At 40.4% G+C, this 17,254-nt stretch overlaps 1 protein-coding gene across 4 annotated transcripts in view; it reads left to right on the forward strand.

The window, feature by feature from the left end:
• LOC108439991 (corticotropin-releasing factor receptor 2) overlaps positions 1–17,254 on the forward strand; it is a 279,618-nt gene that overhangs the window by 201,469 nt on the left and 60,895 nt on the right. For all 4 annotated transcript variants that reach the window (XR_005129621.1, XM_037534292.1, XM_037534287.1 and 1 more), the window contains 3 exons: positions 4,225–4,310; positions 9,619–9,725; positions 13,798–13,915. Coding sequence is in view for 3 of the 4 variants with exons in the window: in XM_037534287.1 (XP_037390184.1) it covers positions 4,225–4,310; positions 9,619–9,725; positions 13,798–13,915 (311 nt within the window). In the remaining variant the exon portion in view is untranslated. The remainder of the gene's footprint in view (positions 1–4,224; positions 4,311–9,618; positions 9,726–13,797; positions 13,916–17,254) is intronic.

The raw sequence follows: 17,254 nt of genomic DNA on the forward strand, positions 1-17,254 counted from the left end.
AAGAGGGGGACTGACCAAGTGGCAGTTTACTACCTTTATTTCTACTATAACTACTGATGATTTACCCAGTATTACAGATCCTGTGTAGTTATTATGTAGTTACTGTGTAATAAATTAGTAGTAAAACAAATTGCTTTGGGGAAATGAAATGCATTTAATCATTGTCATAGAACTCACATGGGGGTGTCTGCTGTTCTGTCACATTACAGACTGGTTTAAAGCTGAAAGCGGTTACAGTTTCACAGCAGTAACAACAGAAATGCTGGCTACATGTTATTAAAGTTGGCAGATACAGTGTAATAATGTCTTAATGTAAGTTATTACAGACTTCCTTTTACTGCTGAACAAAGCTGCTGTTCCAGTCTGATTACAAACTTAATTACTCTTGTTATTACCTATGTGTAATTACATGAGAGAGAACAGGCTGTTTCAGCTGTGAAGCTACACTTGTGTAATTACTGAAGTTGATACACATGTGTAATTACATAGGCTGCACTTCTATAATCCACCTGTAACATTGATTGCATCATTAGTAGTTACATAGTTGTTAACATGTAATTACGCAGCTATTAGAAACACTTAATATAAAGCAGGACAGTTTATTTTTTTGTGCACAGGCATCAGACACCTAGCCAGCCTGTAAGACGATGGACCGACTGAGTTTTATAGCTGGACTGATGCCGAGATTAGACCAGTGACAGGTGTGATAGACGTGACCATGTAGAGATAAACAGGAATAGACAGAGCAGAATGTCCTAAATCCAGTCACAGTATAGATGACACTGCACTAAACACCTCACGGGGCTACATTCATTCATCTTTCTCTACTTTAATTCTATAGGTAGCCATAAATGATGGTGAATCAAATGTAAACGATTGTTTAGAATTACTGACTACTGGCTGTTTCTGATGCCTGTTAACCCCTTAAGGGTTAAGCTATGGTTCTATAAGCTGAGAGTAGCTCCATTAGTTTGCATTGAAGTCCTTGTAGCTACTGAATAACAAGCGTTAGGCTGCGTTTACACGCAGTGGCCCAGATCTGACATTTTCAATTCCGATCTGAGACGCTTTCATACGTGGGACCCGAATCCGAGCCGTATCCGATTTGCGGCAACGCGACTCCATCTGAACAGCCAGATCGGAATTCGTGCGCCTTTTACTTAGTCCAACTCGACATTCGTCACCATCTCACGTTGCTGAGACTCAAACATTTCGGCCGATGTTTCTGTACCAAAAATCAGAGGAGACCCATCGCAGCGTTTGAAGAGGTTTAGAACGAAGCGGCCGGAGGAGGAACCAAAGAAGTGCCTGTGACCGAACACCAGGCCCTTTTTACGGCGAACTGGAGCACACTGTGGGTGATGAGACCAGCTGTCAACCACTGGATCTTCATAATCGCTCCTGTAATGCTGGTGAAGATGACACTGAAGCTCCGGCGAGTGACAGGTGTTCACTGGCCTTCATGGCTGTTGACCACTGGACAAGCCGCCGCGTGAAGCTCTGCTCTTTGCATGCGGGTCGGTTTAGGAGCTCATCTGTTCAGACTGTCGCATACAGATCATATTTAAACGATAATCTGAGCAGCCAGACAACAAAATCAGATTCAGGCCACTTCTACCTGCTGTGTGAACGTAGCCTTAGTGTGTAATACACCTGGAACGTTAAGGGGTTCAAGTGTACCCTGGTTCTGAAGAGCGGTGACACTCCAGTGTCGGAATTCACAGGGAGAGCGGTGGGCAGCCCTATCCATGTCGCCCGGGGAGCAGTTGGGGGTTAGGTGTCTTGCTCAAGGACACCTCAGTCATGGACTGTCGGCCCTGGGGATCGACCCAGCAACCTTCCGGTCACAGGGCCAGATCCCTAACCTCCAGCCCACGACTGGCCCAAATATGTATTCTTTGTACTGCTGTCCAACATTTGACATTTTTGGGACCTTTTCAGACTGTAGTACAAAAGTTGTAAAGAAAAATGTAATGTAAACAAAGCAAAGCTTAATATTTTGGACGATCACTTTTCACTTTCGGACAGCCGACAATATTTTCCTTGATGGTTCTGAAAAAAGTTAGTCTGGTGTTCCGGTTCTACATGTCTAATTATTAGTAGTAAATATTGTTAGTATTATTTCTTAATTGTTGAATTAATTATGTCTTCCCATTTACTACTGTTTTGCTGAAATGCCTGCAGATGGCATGACACACCTTGGACAGCCTGTTCAAGCCTTTCTCACTGTGTGTGGCGTAAACAATAGAGGAATTTAACCGTTATTACTCAGTGCAGCAGTTTTGACAGGCCTCTGTCAGATGGATCATGGCTGTAGCCCTAAAGGTTCAGAAACGCCGGGCAGAGCGCAGCGGGCAGTGGCCCATTTAATTAGCACTGAATTTGCTCTCTCACTTCACTGTCGCCCAGCGCACCCCTGGGAATGCCACCGCAAAACTGAGAGGATGTGGTTCTGCGTATGACTCTCGTTCCTGCAGCACTTGTTTGGAAAATCCAGCACCGTTTTTCACATTTCTTCTTTATTGATAAATAAACCTTTCCACCTTATCAAAGCAATCTTTTCGATCTTTAAGCCTTTTTTTTTTAAATACTGACCAGGAACTTCCTCCTGTTAGAGTCTGATAACACAGAAGTATTGATGTTGAGATCTAAATCCACTTGAAATATGGCGCTGATTTTATCTTTGACCTTAATCGTTTCTCATTGCAAAGCTACAATTAAAGACTTTGGTGAAACACTGGATGCTCGTTTATCGGCTACAAATAAGACACGCTAACCCTACAAGACGCTGAGAAATTAATCCTCCGGGGTCCATAAACTTGTCTACTCGTCAAATTTGATGTTTTTTTTTAAATCTGTGTCTGTGTCTTTGTGATGATCCAGCTCAGAAATCCAGTTCAAACACTTCCTGTATCTGTAGAACTGCCCTTTCCATTCCATCTCATCACAAGATCATACGAGACTCACATCTGGAGTTATGAGCCTATGAAGAGGGGCTGAGATACACGTCATCTGCCTCTGTGTGGAACTGGTGGATTTGTGTGTCCATCAGCTAGTATCACAAATGACTGTGATGTTACTGGCCTGGAACATGGTATCACTGCAGTGTGGTGTCACTGGTCTGCAATATGATGTCACTGGCCTGGATTGTGATGGCGCAGACCTGGCCTGCGATATGATATAACCGGCATGGTACATATCACTGACTTGGAATGTGATGTCACTGGCCTGGAATGTGATGTCACTTGCCTGGAATGTGATGTCACTGACCTGGAATGTGATGTCACTGGCCTGGAATGTGATGTCACTTGTCTGGAATGTGATGTCACTTGCCTGGAATGTGATGTCACTTGCCTGGAATGTGATGTCACTGACCTAGAAAGTGATGTCACTGGCCTGGTATATAATGTTATGTTTTTAACTGGTTAATCACGCTGTGAGCTTTTCGGAATGCTTGATTTTAATTGCTGCCCACTGATGGCTTTAGGAAGCACGTTGTCTTAAAAATGTCTTTACTGCAGTGGTATCTTCTTGAAAAATAAATATTTAAAATTTGTTCTTTTTTTTTAATATTTGAGATTCAAACTAAAATTCAGGTTTTTTTTTTTTTTTTTATCCCAGTTGACTGCACAGCTCCTAGCCTGAAACACACTAGGAGCCATAGCAGCGGCTTTAAACATTCAAATGGAAATTTTTATTCACTTGACAAACTGAATTTGACAAATATTCAAATTTCAAAGTTTTACTTTGACAGTTCTTGTTTCATATAGTGTTCGTATTTCATCCAAAACCTTTATCCCTCACCTGCTTCGCTCTGCCGCCACCTCCACAGTGCTCCATGCAGGGCCTGAGTGTCTGAGTGGGAGGGAAAACAAAAACACTGAATTCTGCTGTAATGTAATGCAGCTTAAGAGTTTATCGGGTTGAAATTGGTGTTGGCCGTGATGAGCCGCTGCACTTCATTTCATTACCGTCCCCATAAACACACATTCTCAACATGAACAGGCGTGCTCTTCAACACAGTCCGGTCTTGGGGCTCCTGCGCCGTATTTAGGGAGCGTACGAAATTCCAGCGTGTGTTCTCGGACTCTGGGTACAGCATGTTTTTCAGTGATATGCCGGGGGGATGGGGGTCCTTTTTCTGCTTTGTTGTCCTGAAAGAATGGATTTTTTTCCACTTGCATAAACATAACATGCTGAATTGTGCTTTGGTTTTCTGTGCAGGGAGCGCGTACAGAGAGTGCCTGGAGAACGGAACATGGGCTTTCAAGATCAACTACTCCAGCTGTGAACCCATTTTAGAGGAAAAGGTGCGTGCTGTTTCATCACAATGTGAGAAAGCCCTGAAGGTGACCTTTTTATGTTTATTAGCCGGCATCTGAATATTATTCACTAGTGTTGCTAATGGTGACGCATTATTAACACATTAACATGTTAAATTATTGACTGCCGTTGTTGTTATTATCACTGTTTATTAAAGCTGCTAACGCATTTTCCTAGTTTTACCCTGCAAACCCTCCGCAGTTCCAGCCTGAAGCCCAGCTGCTCATGTGCTGTTGCTGTGTCTCTGCGACTCTGGCCAATAGGGTCTCGTGATCTTATAATGAGAACAACCATGACAAATTTCAGGCTATGTGTAGGTGGGAACTTGGGAATGACTTATTGGTGTGAAACAAACTGGGGCTCAAAGTATGGGGCGATCAATAATGGGCCTTGTTCTCCGACATCCTCCTAAGTTTGTTCTTAAACGTGTTCTTGAGAAAGGTCCTAAGAAAAAGTCTACGTCAGATGTGGGGAAGTCAATGTACACCACTGTTAATGTGCACCACCGTTAGCCTGGCACTGACTTAACACTGCAGTTCCAATATTACACTGTTTGGAGCATCTGAATATTCAGGACTGAAGCCTGGCCCTGACAGTATAACATGTTATTAACACTACTTATAATGCATTATATTAACAATTCATACTGCATAATAAACATGGCTATAAAGTGTAATTCATTTTCATAAATATTTATAACCATGTTCGTAACGCCTTATGGATGCATGATAACGTTATAAATGTGTTTATAGATGCTTACCAACGTAACAGTCATAGAAAGTGTTAGCGAAATTTCTTGTTAAGAACAGTTGGTGAATGAGACCCATTGTCTAATGGACAACTAGCCTGCTGGTAGCACATCGTCGCTGCCCAAAGGAAACCATGTTTCTCCATTTTTGTTGATTTTTAGTTTTCTACATCATACCAACCCACCAGCTGTCCTTTACATTGTGTAAAAATTTCATGATGAACGGACCAATCGAAATGCTTTAAATTCACTTGGAACAAAATCTCTTTACATTGACTTACATTGAAAGGTAGGAGGGTTTTTGCCCTCTCCTGTAAAGTTACTATTTTGGAGATACTTGTTTTTCATTGCACAGAGATGACGTGGATGTTGTATAAGTTGGGGTGAAAAGTTCCACCACATTACATCACATGTAGTAAAAATCAATGTTACCTCTTACAGTTCCATTAGGTAATGATAGTGGTCCGCTAGCTAGCTTAATTTCCATGTGTTCTCGATAGCCCTCTAGACTTTGAAGGAAATTTGGGGTGGAATTTAGAGGACATACTTATGTTAGCAGCTTTTTAGCACAGCCCAGACATGTATTCCCTTTGAGACTATAGTCACAGCCTGTGGTTCAAATAGAGCTTTTAAATAGTAAAAATAGTTCAATAGTTCAACCTTGAATTTAGAAGTAAATCGTTTTAGAACAAAGTATTTAACCTTCAAGATTGACTCTACCAAAAACTATCATAACTCTACCCAAACTTTACCAAATGTTTCAGTAGTGACTGAAAACACTGGTGAATGTTAGAGTCTTTGTAAAAACTGTGTAAGTGGGTTTTAAGAAGACATTTCATCTTAAGAGCGGTTGGTAAATGAGGCCCATTGTCTAGTGGACAACAAAACTGTTGTTGGCACATGGATGTAGCATAAGTTGGGGTGACAACTGTGGCTCACTTTGAGCTCTAAAAAGCAGCCAGTATGTGTCTCATAACTAGCAAACGCAGCTTTGAACAGCTGTTCACACATAAAACGATCGTATTTTTCATCAAAACATGACGATTCTTAATGTTCCACACTGACTTTCAGACTTTGGGGCACAATTGCTTCCAAACAATGGGATCTAACTGCTCACCATGTGGCCATGAGGGACAGGGATGCAGCCTCACTTCCTGCTGTACAATGTAGGGGCGTGGCTAAAACAAAGCTCCGCCCACACACTACAACTCTGTGTTTTGGTAGTGACATGAAAACATGGGACAGCAGTTTTTGGAATAAAATGTCTGTATTTCAAAAATAAATTCATGAAAAATTATTATTATTGAAAAAAAATGTTTGAAACTAATAATAAATCCGGATGAAAGTCTCCATAGTTTGCGTATATTTAATATATTTCCATTTGTTTACTTGACTTATTTACTTTCCAAGCCTCACCACAAGCATTTCAATGCATAAATGTCCTGACATGTGGTGCAAATGACAAATAAACTTGAAACTTCAAGTTATTTTTAAGCTTTATGAATGGAACAGAATCTTCCGGAATGGTCAAATGTGAACATATAAGATAAACATGCGTAACCGCAATTATTTTAATAGACATTAAACAACAATAACACGGTCATTCAACTGAGCTCAGTTATTCTTTTGAAATAGGGCTACAGTGCTGCCTCATAGTCACTCAGATGATGTGGATTATTTTCTGGACTGGTTTTATATGTGGTAGGTTTATCAGAAGTGATGTTTGGAAAAGTGATTATTTTTCTAAATGCAAACACTTGAGAACACCTTGAGCCTCGGCTCTCCACCGCGCAGAGCCGAGGAACGCCCCGGGGCCCAGCTCTGAGTTCTGATCAGGAGAACAGGACGGCTGTGTTGTGGGACGAGGCTTGGGTGAAGGACACTGCCAGAGGTGGTTTGCTTTAACAGAGCCGTTTTTGCTCCGTTTCAATTAGACGAGAGCGCTAAGGAAACCGAATGAGTCATCATTTCTTATAACAGTCAGACTTGCTTTAGGCTAACGCTACTAACTGGCACCGCAGTACATCAGCTTATTCCCAATTATCCTACTGTAGCTGCGGGTTAGAGTTTTATCCTTTAATCCAAGTATTGAGTTTTACTGTGGGAAAATTTTGTTGATGCAGATGTTTGCTGACAGAATATATGCTCCTCATTAACTCCTCAGCATTTCCAGTCCTTCTCCTTTCCACACTGGTATTATAATACATACCACTGTACAATCAGCTGAAAATGAATGAATCACTGACTCATGTGTCTCTGCGACTCTGGCCAATAGGGTCTCGTGATCTTATAATGAGAACAACCATGACATATTTCAGGCTATGTGTAGGTGGGAACTTGGGAATGACTTATTGGTGTGAAACAAACTGGGGCTCAAAGTATGGGGCGATCAATAATGGGCCTCGTTCTCCGACATCCTCCTAAGTTTGTTCTTAAACATGTTCTTGAGAAAGGTCCTAAGAAAAAGTCTACGTCAGATTCATGACGTGTTCTTAGTGTGTAGATTACGTTGTTACTAAAACTGCGTGAGTTTTAAGAAGAAATTTCAGTACCACTTTCTATGAATGTCACCTTTGTAAGCATCTATAAACACATTCATAACATGTTATAATGCATTCATAAGGCATCATAAGCATGGCTATACATATTTATAAAAATGCATTACGTTATAGCCATGCTTATGATGCATCATGACTTGTTAACATAATGCGTTATAAGGACCGTTCATAACACGTTATAAGAGCTCATAAGCTGTATTTGTATTAGAAGTTGTATTTGTCTGCTTGTATTAGTCACACTGGTATTATCACTGCACAATCAGCTGAAAATGAATCACTGAGTCATGTTTCTACAGAACTTGTCACAGTTATGAAACTATGTTATATAGGGATGATGAGTGAATATGAATCATAGCAGTTCAGCAGCATTTTCTGCTTCATTGTAACAATTTTATATTCTGACTTTCCAGGTATTCTGGTGTTTGTTGGTCCCCATTAAACCCAGATTACTTTGTCATTTGTATCTGCAGTTAGTTATGATTTGTACATGCAGTTCTAATGTACCTTGTAGTGTAGATATCGGAGAGCCAGCCTGCCACTCGCAGTGATGTCCACCTGATAGCAGCGTTAAAGCTGCACTATGTAAGTTTTCAAAGCTGAAAGCAGTATCATTATTATGTGACAAGAATATAAACAGGCTAAAATATGATGAGTGTGAGCTGCCGTGAGTCGCCCTGTAAAGAAAACCTCGTATCTGCAAATTGGTAACTTTACAGGAGAAGGAAAAAAACATACTTTGCTTTTAATGGAAGTCAATGGAACCAGACGTCTTTCCAAGTCATTTTGGGCCATTTCTGTTGGTCCATTCATCATGCAATGTGCATGCAATGTAAAGAGTAACAGGTTTTTTCAAATTATGACAAACTGAAAAAGGACAAAAATGGAGAGACAAGCTTTTCTTCTGGCAACAGCGATATTAACGTCAGACACAGCCTCAAAAACAAGATCCGACTTGATGTTTAGGCCTCAAATGGTCTCAAAATCAACATTACACTAATGACAATGTGATGACAGCAGTAGATAATTCACTCACATCCTCAGAGACGCGTCCTTCACCAAGTTTAGACTGAGTTCTCATTGAGTTCTCTTTGAATTCTCTTCCATTCGACCCACTCGCAGTCGTCGGATACATCCACATCCCACTTAACAAAGCGCTACACGTCTGTGTGCAGGTACACAAGGGGAACTCGAGAGGTGTCCAAATCCTGTAAACTTACATATCATAGCTGTAAATGAACTTCATCTTTTAAATGAAGTTTGTTCTGAGGTTTTCGCAGCCAGAGGGGTTTTAAGCTCAGCCCAAACACCACAGCAACTGTCATGTATTTAACCTCTTGTGCTCCAGGGTGCGTTTTGGTTGGTCCATCTGAGTTTTCGTGACCAAATTATAAGTCGACTTATTCAGTAACTGCATGAATTAAATGTCCATCCACCCATCCATCCATCCATTTTCTAAGCCGCTTCTCCGTCAGGGTTGCGGGGGGGTGCTGGAGCCTGGATACACCCTGGACAGGTCGCCAGTCCATCGCAGGGCAGACAAACAGACACAGACAGTCACTCACACCCAGGGGCAATTTAGCAAGTCCTGCATGTCTTTGGACTGTGGGAGGAAACTGGGGAACCCGGAGGAAACCCACGCAGACACAGGGAGAACATGCAGACTCCACACAGAGAGGACCCCAGTCACCCGGCCGGGGAATCGAACCCAGACCAAAGCCAGTCAAATCGCTTCCCTCAACAACTGTTAGCTGCTTTATGGGCGCGTCGCTAAACTGTATGGGCCAAAAGTGTAGGTCTACAGTTCAAAGATATTTTACTGCAAAGGCTAAACCGGCATCTTCATAAAGTTCAAGCCTGAGTCTGTTGTAGGAATCCATACCCTCGATCACCCTCGGTTGTAGGGGGTGGACTAGTAGTGGGCACACAGAAGACATGGCCGTCTTATGAAGTGTTATGTAGTGACCTTTGTGTTCACTGTTGTCTTTACAGAGGAAGTACCCGATGCACTACAAGATCGCCCTCATCATCAACTACCTTGGACACTGCATATCTGTGGGAGCTCTCGTGGTGGCTTTTGTTCTGTTCCTCTGCTTGAGGTAAACTCATCATACGTCCAAAGATGAAGGTTTTTTTTTTTTAGCCCATTTTTATTGTAATTTGTAGACTCTTCATAAAAATATTGCTGCTGTTGGAACAAAACCTTGCATCCCCATTTTTTTTGTTTTTGACAGAATTTGAAAGTGCCTGACAACAGCGATATATTCCAGTTCCTGCTGTTGGGATATGTTCCCAATGTTCTTAAATTCTTAAATAACTCTAAAACAGACACATCAACCAGGATGTACTACATCATTTTGCAAAGTGGAGTCTGTCTAACTCAAAATGTTCCAAATAGGAGGAGTGCATTTAGCTAATGTTGAGTGTGGTCATGCAGGCTGATTGGGTGTAATGAACAGCTACCGGCTCTCCAGGAAAAAAAGCACCATTATGTTTCAAATCGTATGTCTGGATCCTTTTAAGACGGCCAAATCAGTTTTTCAGTTCTGAGAAGGGAAGGCGCCACTGCCCTCGAAATGCTCTCCGAAACTTATGTGAAAAGTGTCTCCACCACTTCAGCACGTTTCTACTGAGAAATGCAAACAGGCAGTATAACAGCATAATTAGACCAACAAGGCAGGATTTCCAGACTTTCTCTGATAGAGCAGCTGTTTTTCAGTAAGGTTTTTAATACAGGTCTAACTACTAAGCACAACACCATCATACCAACATGTTACAGGTAAACTAAAGCAATAGGCCCCGAGAGGCCCGGCCTTACTGTGATTATATCACAGGTAAAATTACTGTAGCGTATGGCCTCAGGTGACAAACTGTGACAACACAAAATATGGTCAAAAATTATATATATATATATATATATATATATATATATATATATATATATATATATATATATATATATATATATGTGTGTGTGTAAATTGTAATTACTAAGTAACAATAACCGCAATAAATGATTCTTCCACCAAAGAACGTAGAGTTTGCTGAAATGTTTCAGTTGCCCATCGTTTTATATTGCACTCATTTCATGAACTGAAATGATAATGAAAATATTATAATATAGCACTATATAATATAATAACTATATTAAATATAGCATTTAAAGTAAAATCCTCCATAGTTTTTGCTCACCAGTGCGATAAAGTGTGATACTGCTGGTTTCCTGCTACTATTATCTCTATGTAATTGCCTTAGGATCAAGGTAACTGTGCAGCCCATTTGTTTTCCCACCCTAAATTCAACGCTGTTTGAAGCAGATCTAAAAACATGTATATCGGAACATGTAAGACATTTAAGTAACATATGTTTTACTTTTTATATTGCAGTTTTACAGTGAATCATTTAGTTAATACTTCAATCCAAAGCCAAACGATTAGAGCTGAGTGGTTTGTGGAAACTCTCTAACTGTGATTCTTCTGACTAACAATTTAAATGCAGTTATTATTATTAATTTAGATCAAGCTTCAGGTGTTTTTGGCCGGGAAAACCAGCATTACCATTTTTGTAGGCTTGAGGCCCAGTACTGCTAGAGATGGGTGATGTAATATCACAGTAATTCAGGCATGCATGATATGTCATAATATTTATTTTTTCTGACATCTGATGAATTAGAACAGACAAAGTAGGACCGCGTTTTAAAATACTGTCATAAACTATGAATCCAGTTACTTGTATTCAACATTTCGCAGACCGTGCTGCACTAAATCAAATGAAATGGGACGAATTACGCTCTCTTTTTAATTAAACATGCAGTTGGGAAGGGATTTGAAGAAACACACATTGTGACATTTTGTAATTCATCACAATAATAATATTTCTCAGAAGGAGAACAGTTTCTTGTCAAACGTCCCTCAACATTTGATTTAGACTCTTTTTAGGCTGAAGTCGCTTCTTATTTGCCAGCTTCTTGTTCGGATTTTCCCGTTCCACCTTAAATTCTGCCCGAGGTGCCAGAATGCAACTGCTAGACCATTTAAGGTGGAACGGGATTAATTCAATCAAGAAGCTGGCAAATGAGAGACTGACTTCAGCTCCATGACTTTTAGTGTTTAAAAGTTTCTCACTGCAGATTAACCGTATCAGGAAACCAGCTGGGGTGTTTAAAAACGCAAATAAGTCCCTTCGTCTGCAAACGATCGATTTCTGTCTTTCTTTTAGCATTTTCATTAGCTACTAGCTAGACAAGCTCTCTTCCAACCTTCAGGATTAAAAGCTGAATTAGCAGTCATGCCTTAACTCCAGCGTTTGAGACCATTTATTGCTATTGCTGTTAGAACACAAAATTATTTTGACCTAAAAATCGAATTCTGCTGTGGAGCTGCAACAGGGCATTAAAAGAGCTGCGTGTTGCCAACACTCGACATAGACTATAATTAAATGTGCAGCTCTTGGCATTAAAAAAAATTGCACTTTTTAAATTGTGATTATGATATAAAAACGATGAACATTTCATTAATTTCATCAACGTTTATTTTATAAACTGATTTTTACATTCATCAAGATGACCCTTCCTACTCTTCCTGCATACAGATTTGCTGGACAGAAAAGCCACTACCCTGACCTTTTCTAAGAATTTCTGTTCTTAGCTTTGGTCAGTAATTGAGGGGCCTGAAGAAGGTAGCAGCTCAAAGCAGTGGAAAGTGATTTCCACTGATTAGTTAAGAAGCCTAGACTTAATAATATCTTTTAAACTGGTGATGTGGATGCCCTGCAATTAGCTTGCTGTGGTTGCTTTTTCTCTGAATTTTCAAACCAGCTAATACAAAAGCTCGAGACAGATTAAAAAAAAAGCACTAAAGAACATCTTATGTAAGTTTTAAATGAAAGGAACCAGCTTTTTGAGAAGATGAAGGCTTGCTTCCTATTTCTATTATTACATTCAGTACATTGGTCCCACTTCAACTTGACCCGAGATATTTGTAGTGAGTCATACTCAATAGGCTGACTTTTGATGTTGGTCAGACAAGGTGAGGTGCTGGTATTACAAATGAGTCATAGGCTAGGATACAGTAACCTTTCAGTGACCAGAACTCTTGTCCTGGGCTTCTTCTTCAAACATTAGAATGAACTGCTTGGTGTCAAGGTCAGGTCAGCGCAGCTCTGTGTTTGTGACAGTGAGCAGCATGAATCTTCAAAAACAAGCAGGCTTATTGTTATGGACTCCATACAGGTCCAAAAGTCAAAGACCACCCTTCATTTATACAGTTTCCAGTTTAAGTGCAGGTTGCTTATTTTACCATAAGATGTTTCTGAAAGGATTACATATAAGACAATCCACTTGTATGAATAAGGAGGAATTCAAATTAAAATACGATACTCGAAAATGTGGCTCCTAGCAACCACCTGGAAGACCTGGCAGACCCCAAAACTGCCCCCATCAGATAACCAGCACTGAAAGCTTTTATCTCTGGGAGAGAGGAGAAGATCAAGCTGCTTCAGATCTGAAAACATCCACAGGTGTTTCTGTCCATCCTTCCACTGTGAGAAGACCACTCAGCGCTGAGGGTCTGAAAGGACGTGTAGCTGATCAAGAAGAACCTCACTGAGGAGACGGACACACCAAACAAAGAAGCTGAACGATGGACTGACCACCCCAGAGTCCAGACCTCAACACCACTGAATGGGTTTGATTACTACAGAAAACGAGCAGACTGAGCTTTGGAGACGTGTCTGCAGAAGTTGAAAGTGGGTCTCCTGAAGAGAATGGAAGATGGAATAAAAAAGGCAAAGGGTGGACACACTACGTATTTTGATATTATAAGTTTCATATCATATTTAATTGTTGGGACGTATGTGTAACATGTCTTCTCCTTCTTTCAGATGTTTTGCTGAAAAATGAACGTAAAGAGCTGTCTTGTCTGGGGATTAAATAAACGAAGGATGGTCTCTGACTTTTGTTCTCTACTGTACAAGGTTTAGTAGTTTGAGAGTAGCTTTCAAGTAGCATAAGACACCCGTGAACCACGTGCACTAGGCCTGCTCCAAAACATTTGCTTGGTCCTGCATGATGTATTCATATAATTATGCATTTAATTCTGCTTAGAACTGCAAATGGCCAAATCGAAGTCCTCTTGTAATCTAATCTGTAGGTTTTTCCCCCATTGATTCCAGGAGCATCAGGTGCCTTCGGAACGTCATTCACTGGAATTTAATCACCACCTTCATTCTGCGGAACGTGATGTGGTTTCTGTTGCAGCTGATTGACCACAATATCCACGAGAGGAACGAGGTGTGTTAACCTTCTGATGCCCGTTATACTTTCCTCCTCGTCTCATCACGACTGCACCGAGCGATAACTCCCTCCTCACTTCTCACTAGTTCTGTCTTTCAGAAACCTGTCCTGCAGTAACTGTGTCTGGTAAAGGCTTCATTACAGTCTTAACAGCTTTAAGATGCAGCCTCACACTGATTAATTGTACTGTCAGCTCACTGAAGATCTTCATTACGTAATCGTGAGTGGTATCACGCTTGCAAAGTGTTGCGTGTCCTCCAGCATAGCGCTCCTTGGTCAGCAATAACACTAACAGACTCAGCGGTACCAGATAGGAATGTAGCGAGATTCAAGATTCAATTCGATTTTTTTTTATTTTAAATCTTAAAATTATTGTTAGCAGACGTATTTGTGTCATGCTGGAGTGTGTGGTGTACAGTGGTGGTTGAAGTACACAAATCATGTACTTGAGATAAAGTGGAGATACTCAAGGTAAATATTCCTCCAGTAAAAGTCAAAGTTCCTCCCTTTAGACCTCCACTTGAGTAAAAGTACTAAAGTATTTACCTTCAAATGTACTTAAGTATAAAGTAAAAGTACTAAAAGAGTAATTCTGGCTCTGATGTCCTGTTATCATTTTTATAACCAGACTGGCTTCATGAACTCATTTCAGGTGAAAGTCCTCCAGCGTCTCTCTTGGTAAACCAGTCTTTTAATAGAATGTTATTAATTAGTGATGCTGACGTCTATTAAAATGATCAGAAGCACAAAACACTGAAGGTAAACAGTTTCCATCAGGGAGAACCGAGTGGCTCTGAAATCACTTTTTACACACAAGCAAAGTTTCAGTTTCAGATTTATTTACAACTTAGTTCCAAGTTTAAGTTGAATAAAAACTGGCTTTAAACTCAGGATCACAGATGAGCTCCTTTACTATGTTGATCTGTAGGCGTCTGTTCATAAACATAAACCAGCCCAAACTCATTTACTATAAAATGAAATGGTGTTTGTAGAAATTCAGAAAAAAGCCGCGTCAGTCTCGACTGCATATGTGGACATATTTCTATATTGTGCTCTATTTACACAAAGTTAGGTTAGTTCATCATTTATGTTGAACAGACTCTCCCAAAGTTTTACGCTGCTGCGCTGACGTTGAACCGCGTGCTGCACTGGGTCGGTATGACCAACAGGTCAAAACCAGCTCTAAACAAAGTGACCGCTGGGCCCTGATTGGTGCTCTGGCTTTGCGCTTCTTTCGTTCTGGGCGAGTGATTAGAAACTATTTTAACTTTCCGTTTTTAGCTGTTTAGCTCTGTTTACTCCCGGTCACTGAGGATTCTCTTGTGAGCGCCCTCTGCTGTTTTTCAGTCTTTTTTTTCGCTATAACGTGGGAAATGGCCAGTCTGCTCATAAACTGCTTCTGGCATTATATCCTCTGGGATATGAACATTACACTGGTGAAAAAGTTATAATTCTGAAAATAGTGTTTGACGTCAAAATTGTTTTAGTTTACATTTGGTGCACTTCATGTACTAGTAATGTACTAGTGTTTACTAGTCATGTACTGGTGTTTACTAGTCATGTAGTGGTGTTTACTAGTCATGTACTGGTGTTTACTAGTCATGTAGTGGTGTTTACTAGTCATGTACTGGTGTTTACTAGTCATGTACTAGTGTTTACTAGTCATGTACTGGTGTTTACTAGTCATGTACTGGTGTTTACTAGTCATGTACTAGTGTTTACTAGTCATGTAGTGGTGTTTACTAGTCATGTACTGGTGTTTACTAGTCATGTAGTGGTGTTTACTAGTCATGTACTGGTGTTTACTAGTCATGTACTAGTGTTTACTAGTCATGTACTGGTGTTTACTAGTCATGTACTAGTGTTTACTAGTCATGTACTAGTGTTTACTAGTCATGTAGTGGTGTTTACTAGTCATGTACTAGTGTTTACTAGTCATGTACTGGTGTTTACTAGTCATGTACTAGTGTTTACTAGTCATGTACTGGTGTTTATTAGTCATGTACTGGTGTTTACTAGTCATGTACTAGTGTTTACTAGTCATGTACTAGTGTTTATTAGTCATGTACTGGTGTTTACTAGTCATGTACTGGTGTTTACTAGTCATGTACTAGTGTTTACTAGTCATGTACTGGTGTTTATTAGTCATGTACTGGTGTTTACTAGTCATGTACTGGTGTTTACTAGTCATGTACTGGTGTTTACTAGTCATGTACTAGTGTTTATTAGTCATGTACTGGTGTTTACTAGTCATGTACTGGTGTTTACTAGTCATGTACTAGTGTTTACTAGTCATGTACTGGTGTTTACTAGTCATGTACTGGTGTTTACTGGTCATGTACTAGTGTTTACTAGTCATGTACTGGTGTTTACTAGTCATGTACTAGTGTTTACTAGTCATGTACTGGTGTACTGGTTGCCTTTATCCTCACCTGAGAGAGTGAAAACATGCTAACTAACACTGCCTATACTGCAAAGTGAAAATCTACACCTGAATTCAGACACAGAGCTCAAATAAACAGCGCTCACTGCTGTGTTACTGTTCTTGTTATTTTTGTAACTCACAACGTGTTTCAATGTAGGTGTTTTCTATCTCGGCTGACACTTGTAAGCATTCCAAAAATTATGTTATAGTGATAACACACTCCTCGAGTGTTCTATTGCTTTTATACAGCAGTTAAATACAGTAAGAAATGAATAAACTGGCCGTGAACGCGGCGTTTAATATGTTTTAATGTTCAGTTCCTTCCTCCTAATTATAGCTCCTTAACGAGTAGCTTGTTGCTACGTCAGAGTAACGAGCTCCGCCCACTCACTGCTCAGTCTGCTGTAAGCCTCGCCTTCTGAAGTTCAGACTGAGCCATAAAACTGACCCAATATCAGGTTCAGCTCAGTTTGGTCAGTTTCTCCAGATCAGTATTAATGTTGTTTTGTTCCAGCCGGTCTGTAAAGCTTCTTACAGCCCGTTTAGTTTGGCGAATGGTGTTGGGTTCATTTCTGGCTGATTCCAGGTTGTTCAGCTGTTCTTCTGTCTCAGCTGCCGACTTAAAAGCTGCTCAGTGGTGACGACAGTTTGGGAATTTAATGTCGTCTCGTCTTCAGAGTCGGACCAAATCGGCTGTCGGTCAAATGTGATCTTAAGTGTCCGTTTTCTGTTTGTGTCAAAGTAAAAATGAAAAACGTTCAAATGGCTTGAGCGTCTCCTACAGCTGTCAAAGTCGTTGCTTAGCAACAGCATCTCAGCGGAGTGATACAGTGTTTGTGAAAAAAAGCATGATGTTATGGCAAAATAACAAGCTCGAGCGCTTCTCAACCAATAAGCTGAACTGTTGTATA

Source organism: Pygocentrus nattereri, chromosome 2, assembly GCF_015220715.1.
Source record: "Pygocentrus nattereri isolate fPygNat1 chromosome 2, fPygNat1.pri, whole genome shotgun sequence".
In the NCBI taxonomy this organism is placed as follows: domain Eukaryota; kingdom Metazoa; phylum Chordata; class Actinopteri; order Characiformes; family Serrasalmidae; genus Pygocentrus; species Pygocentrus nattereri.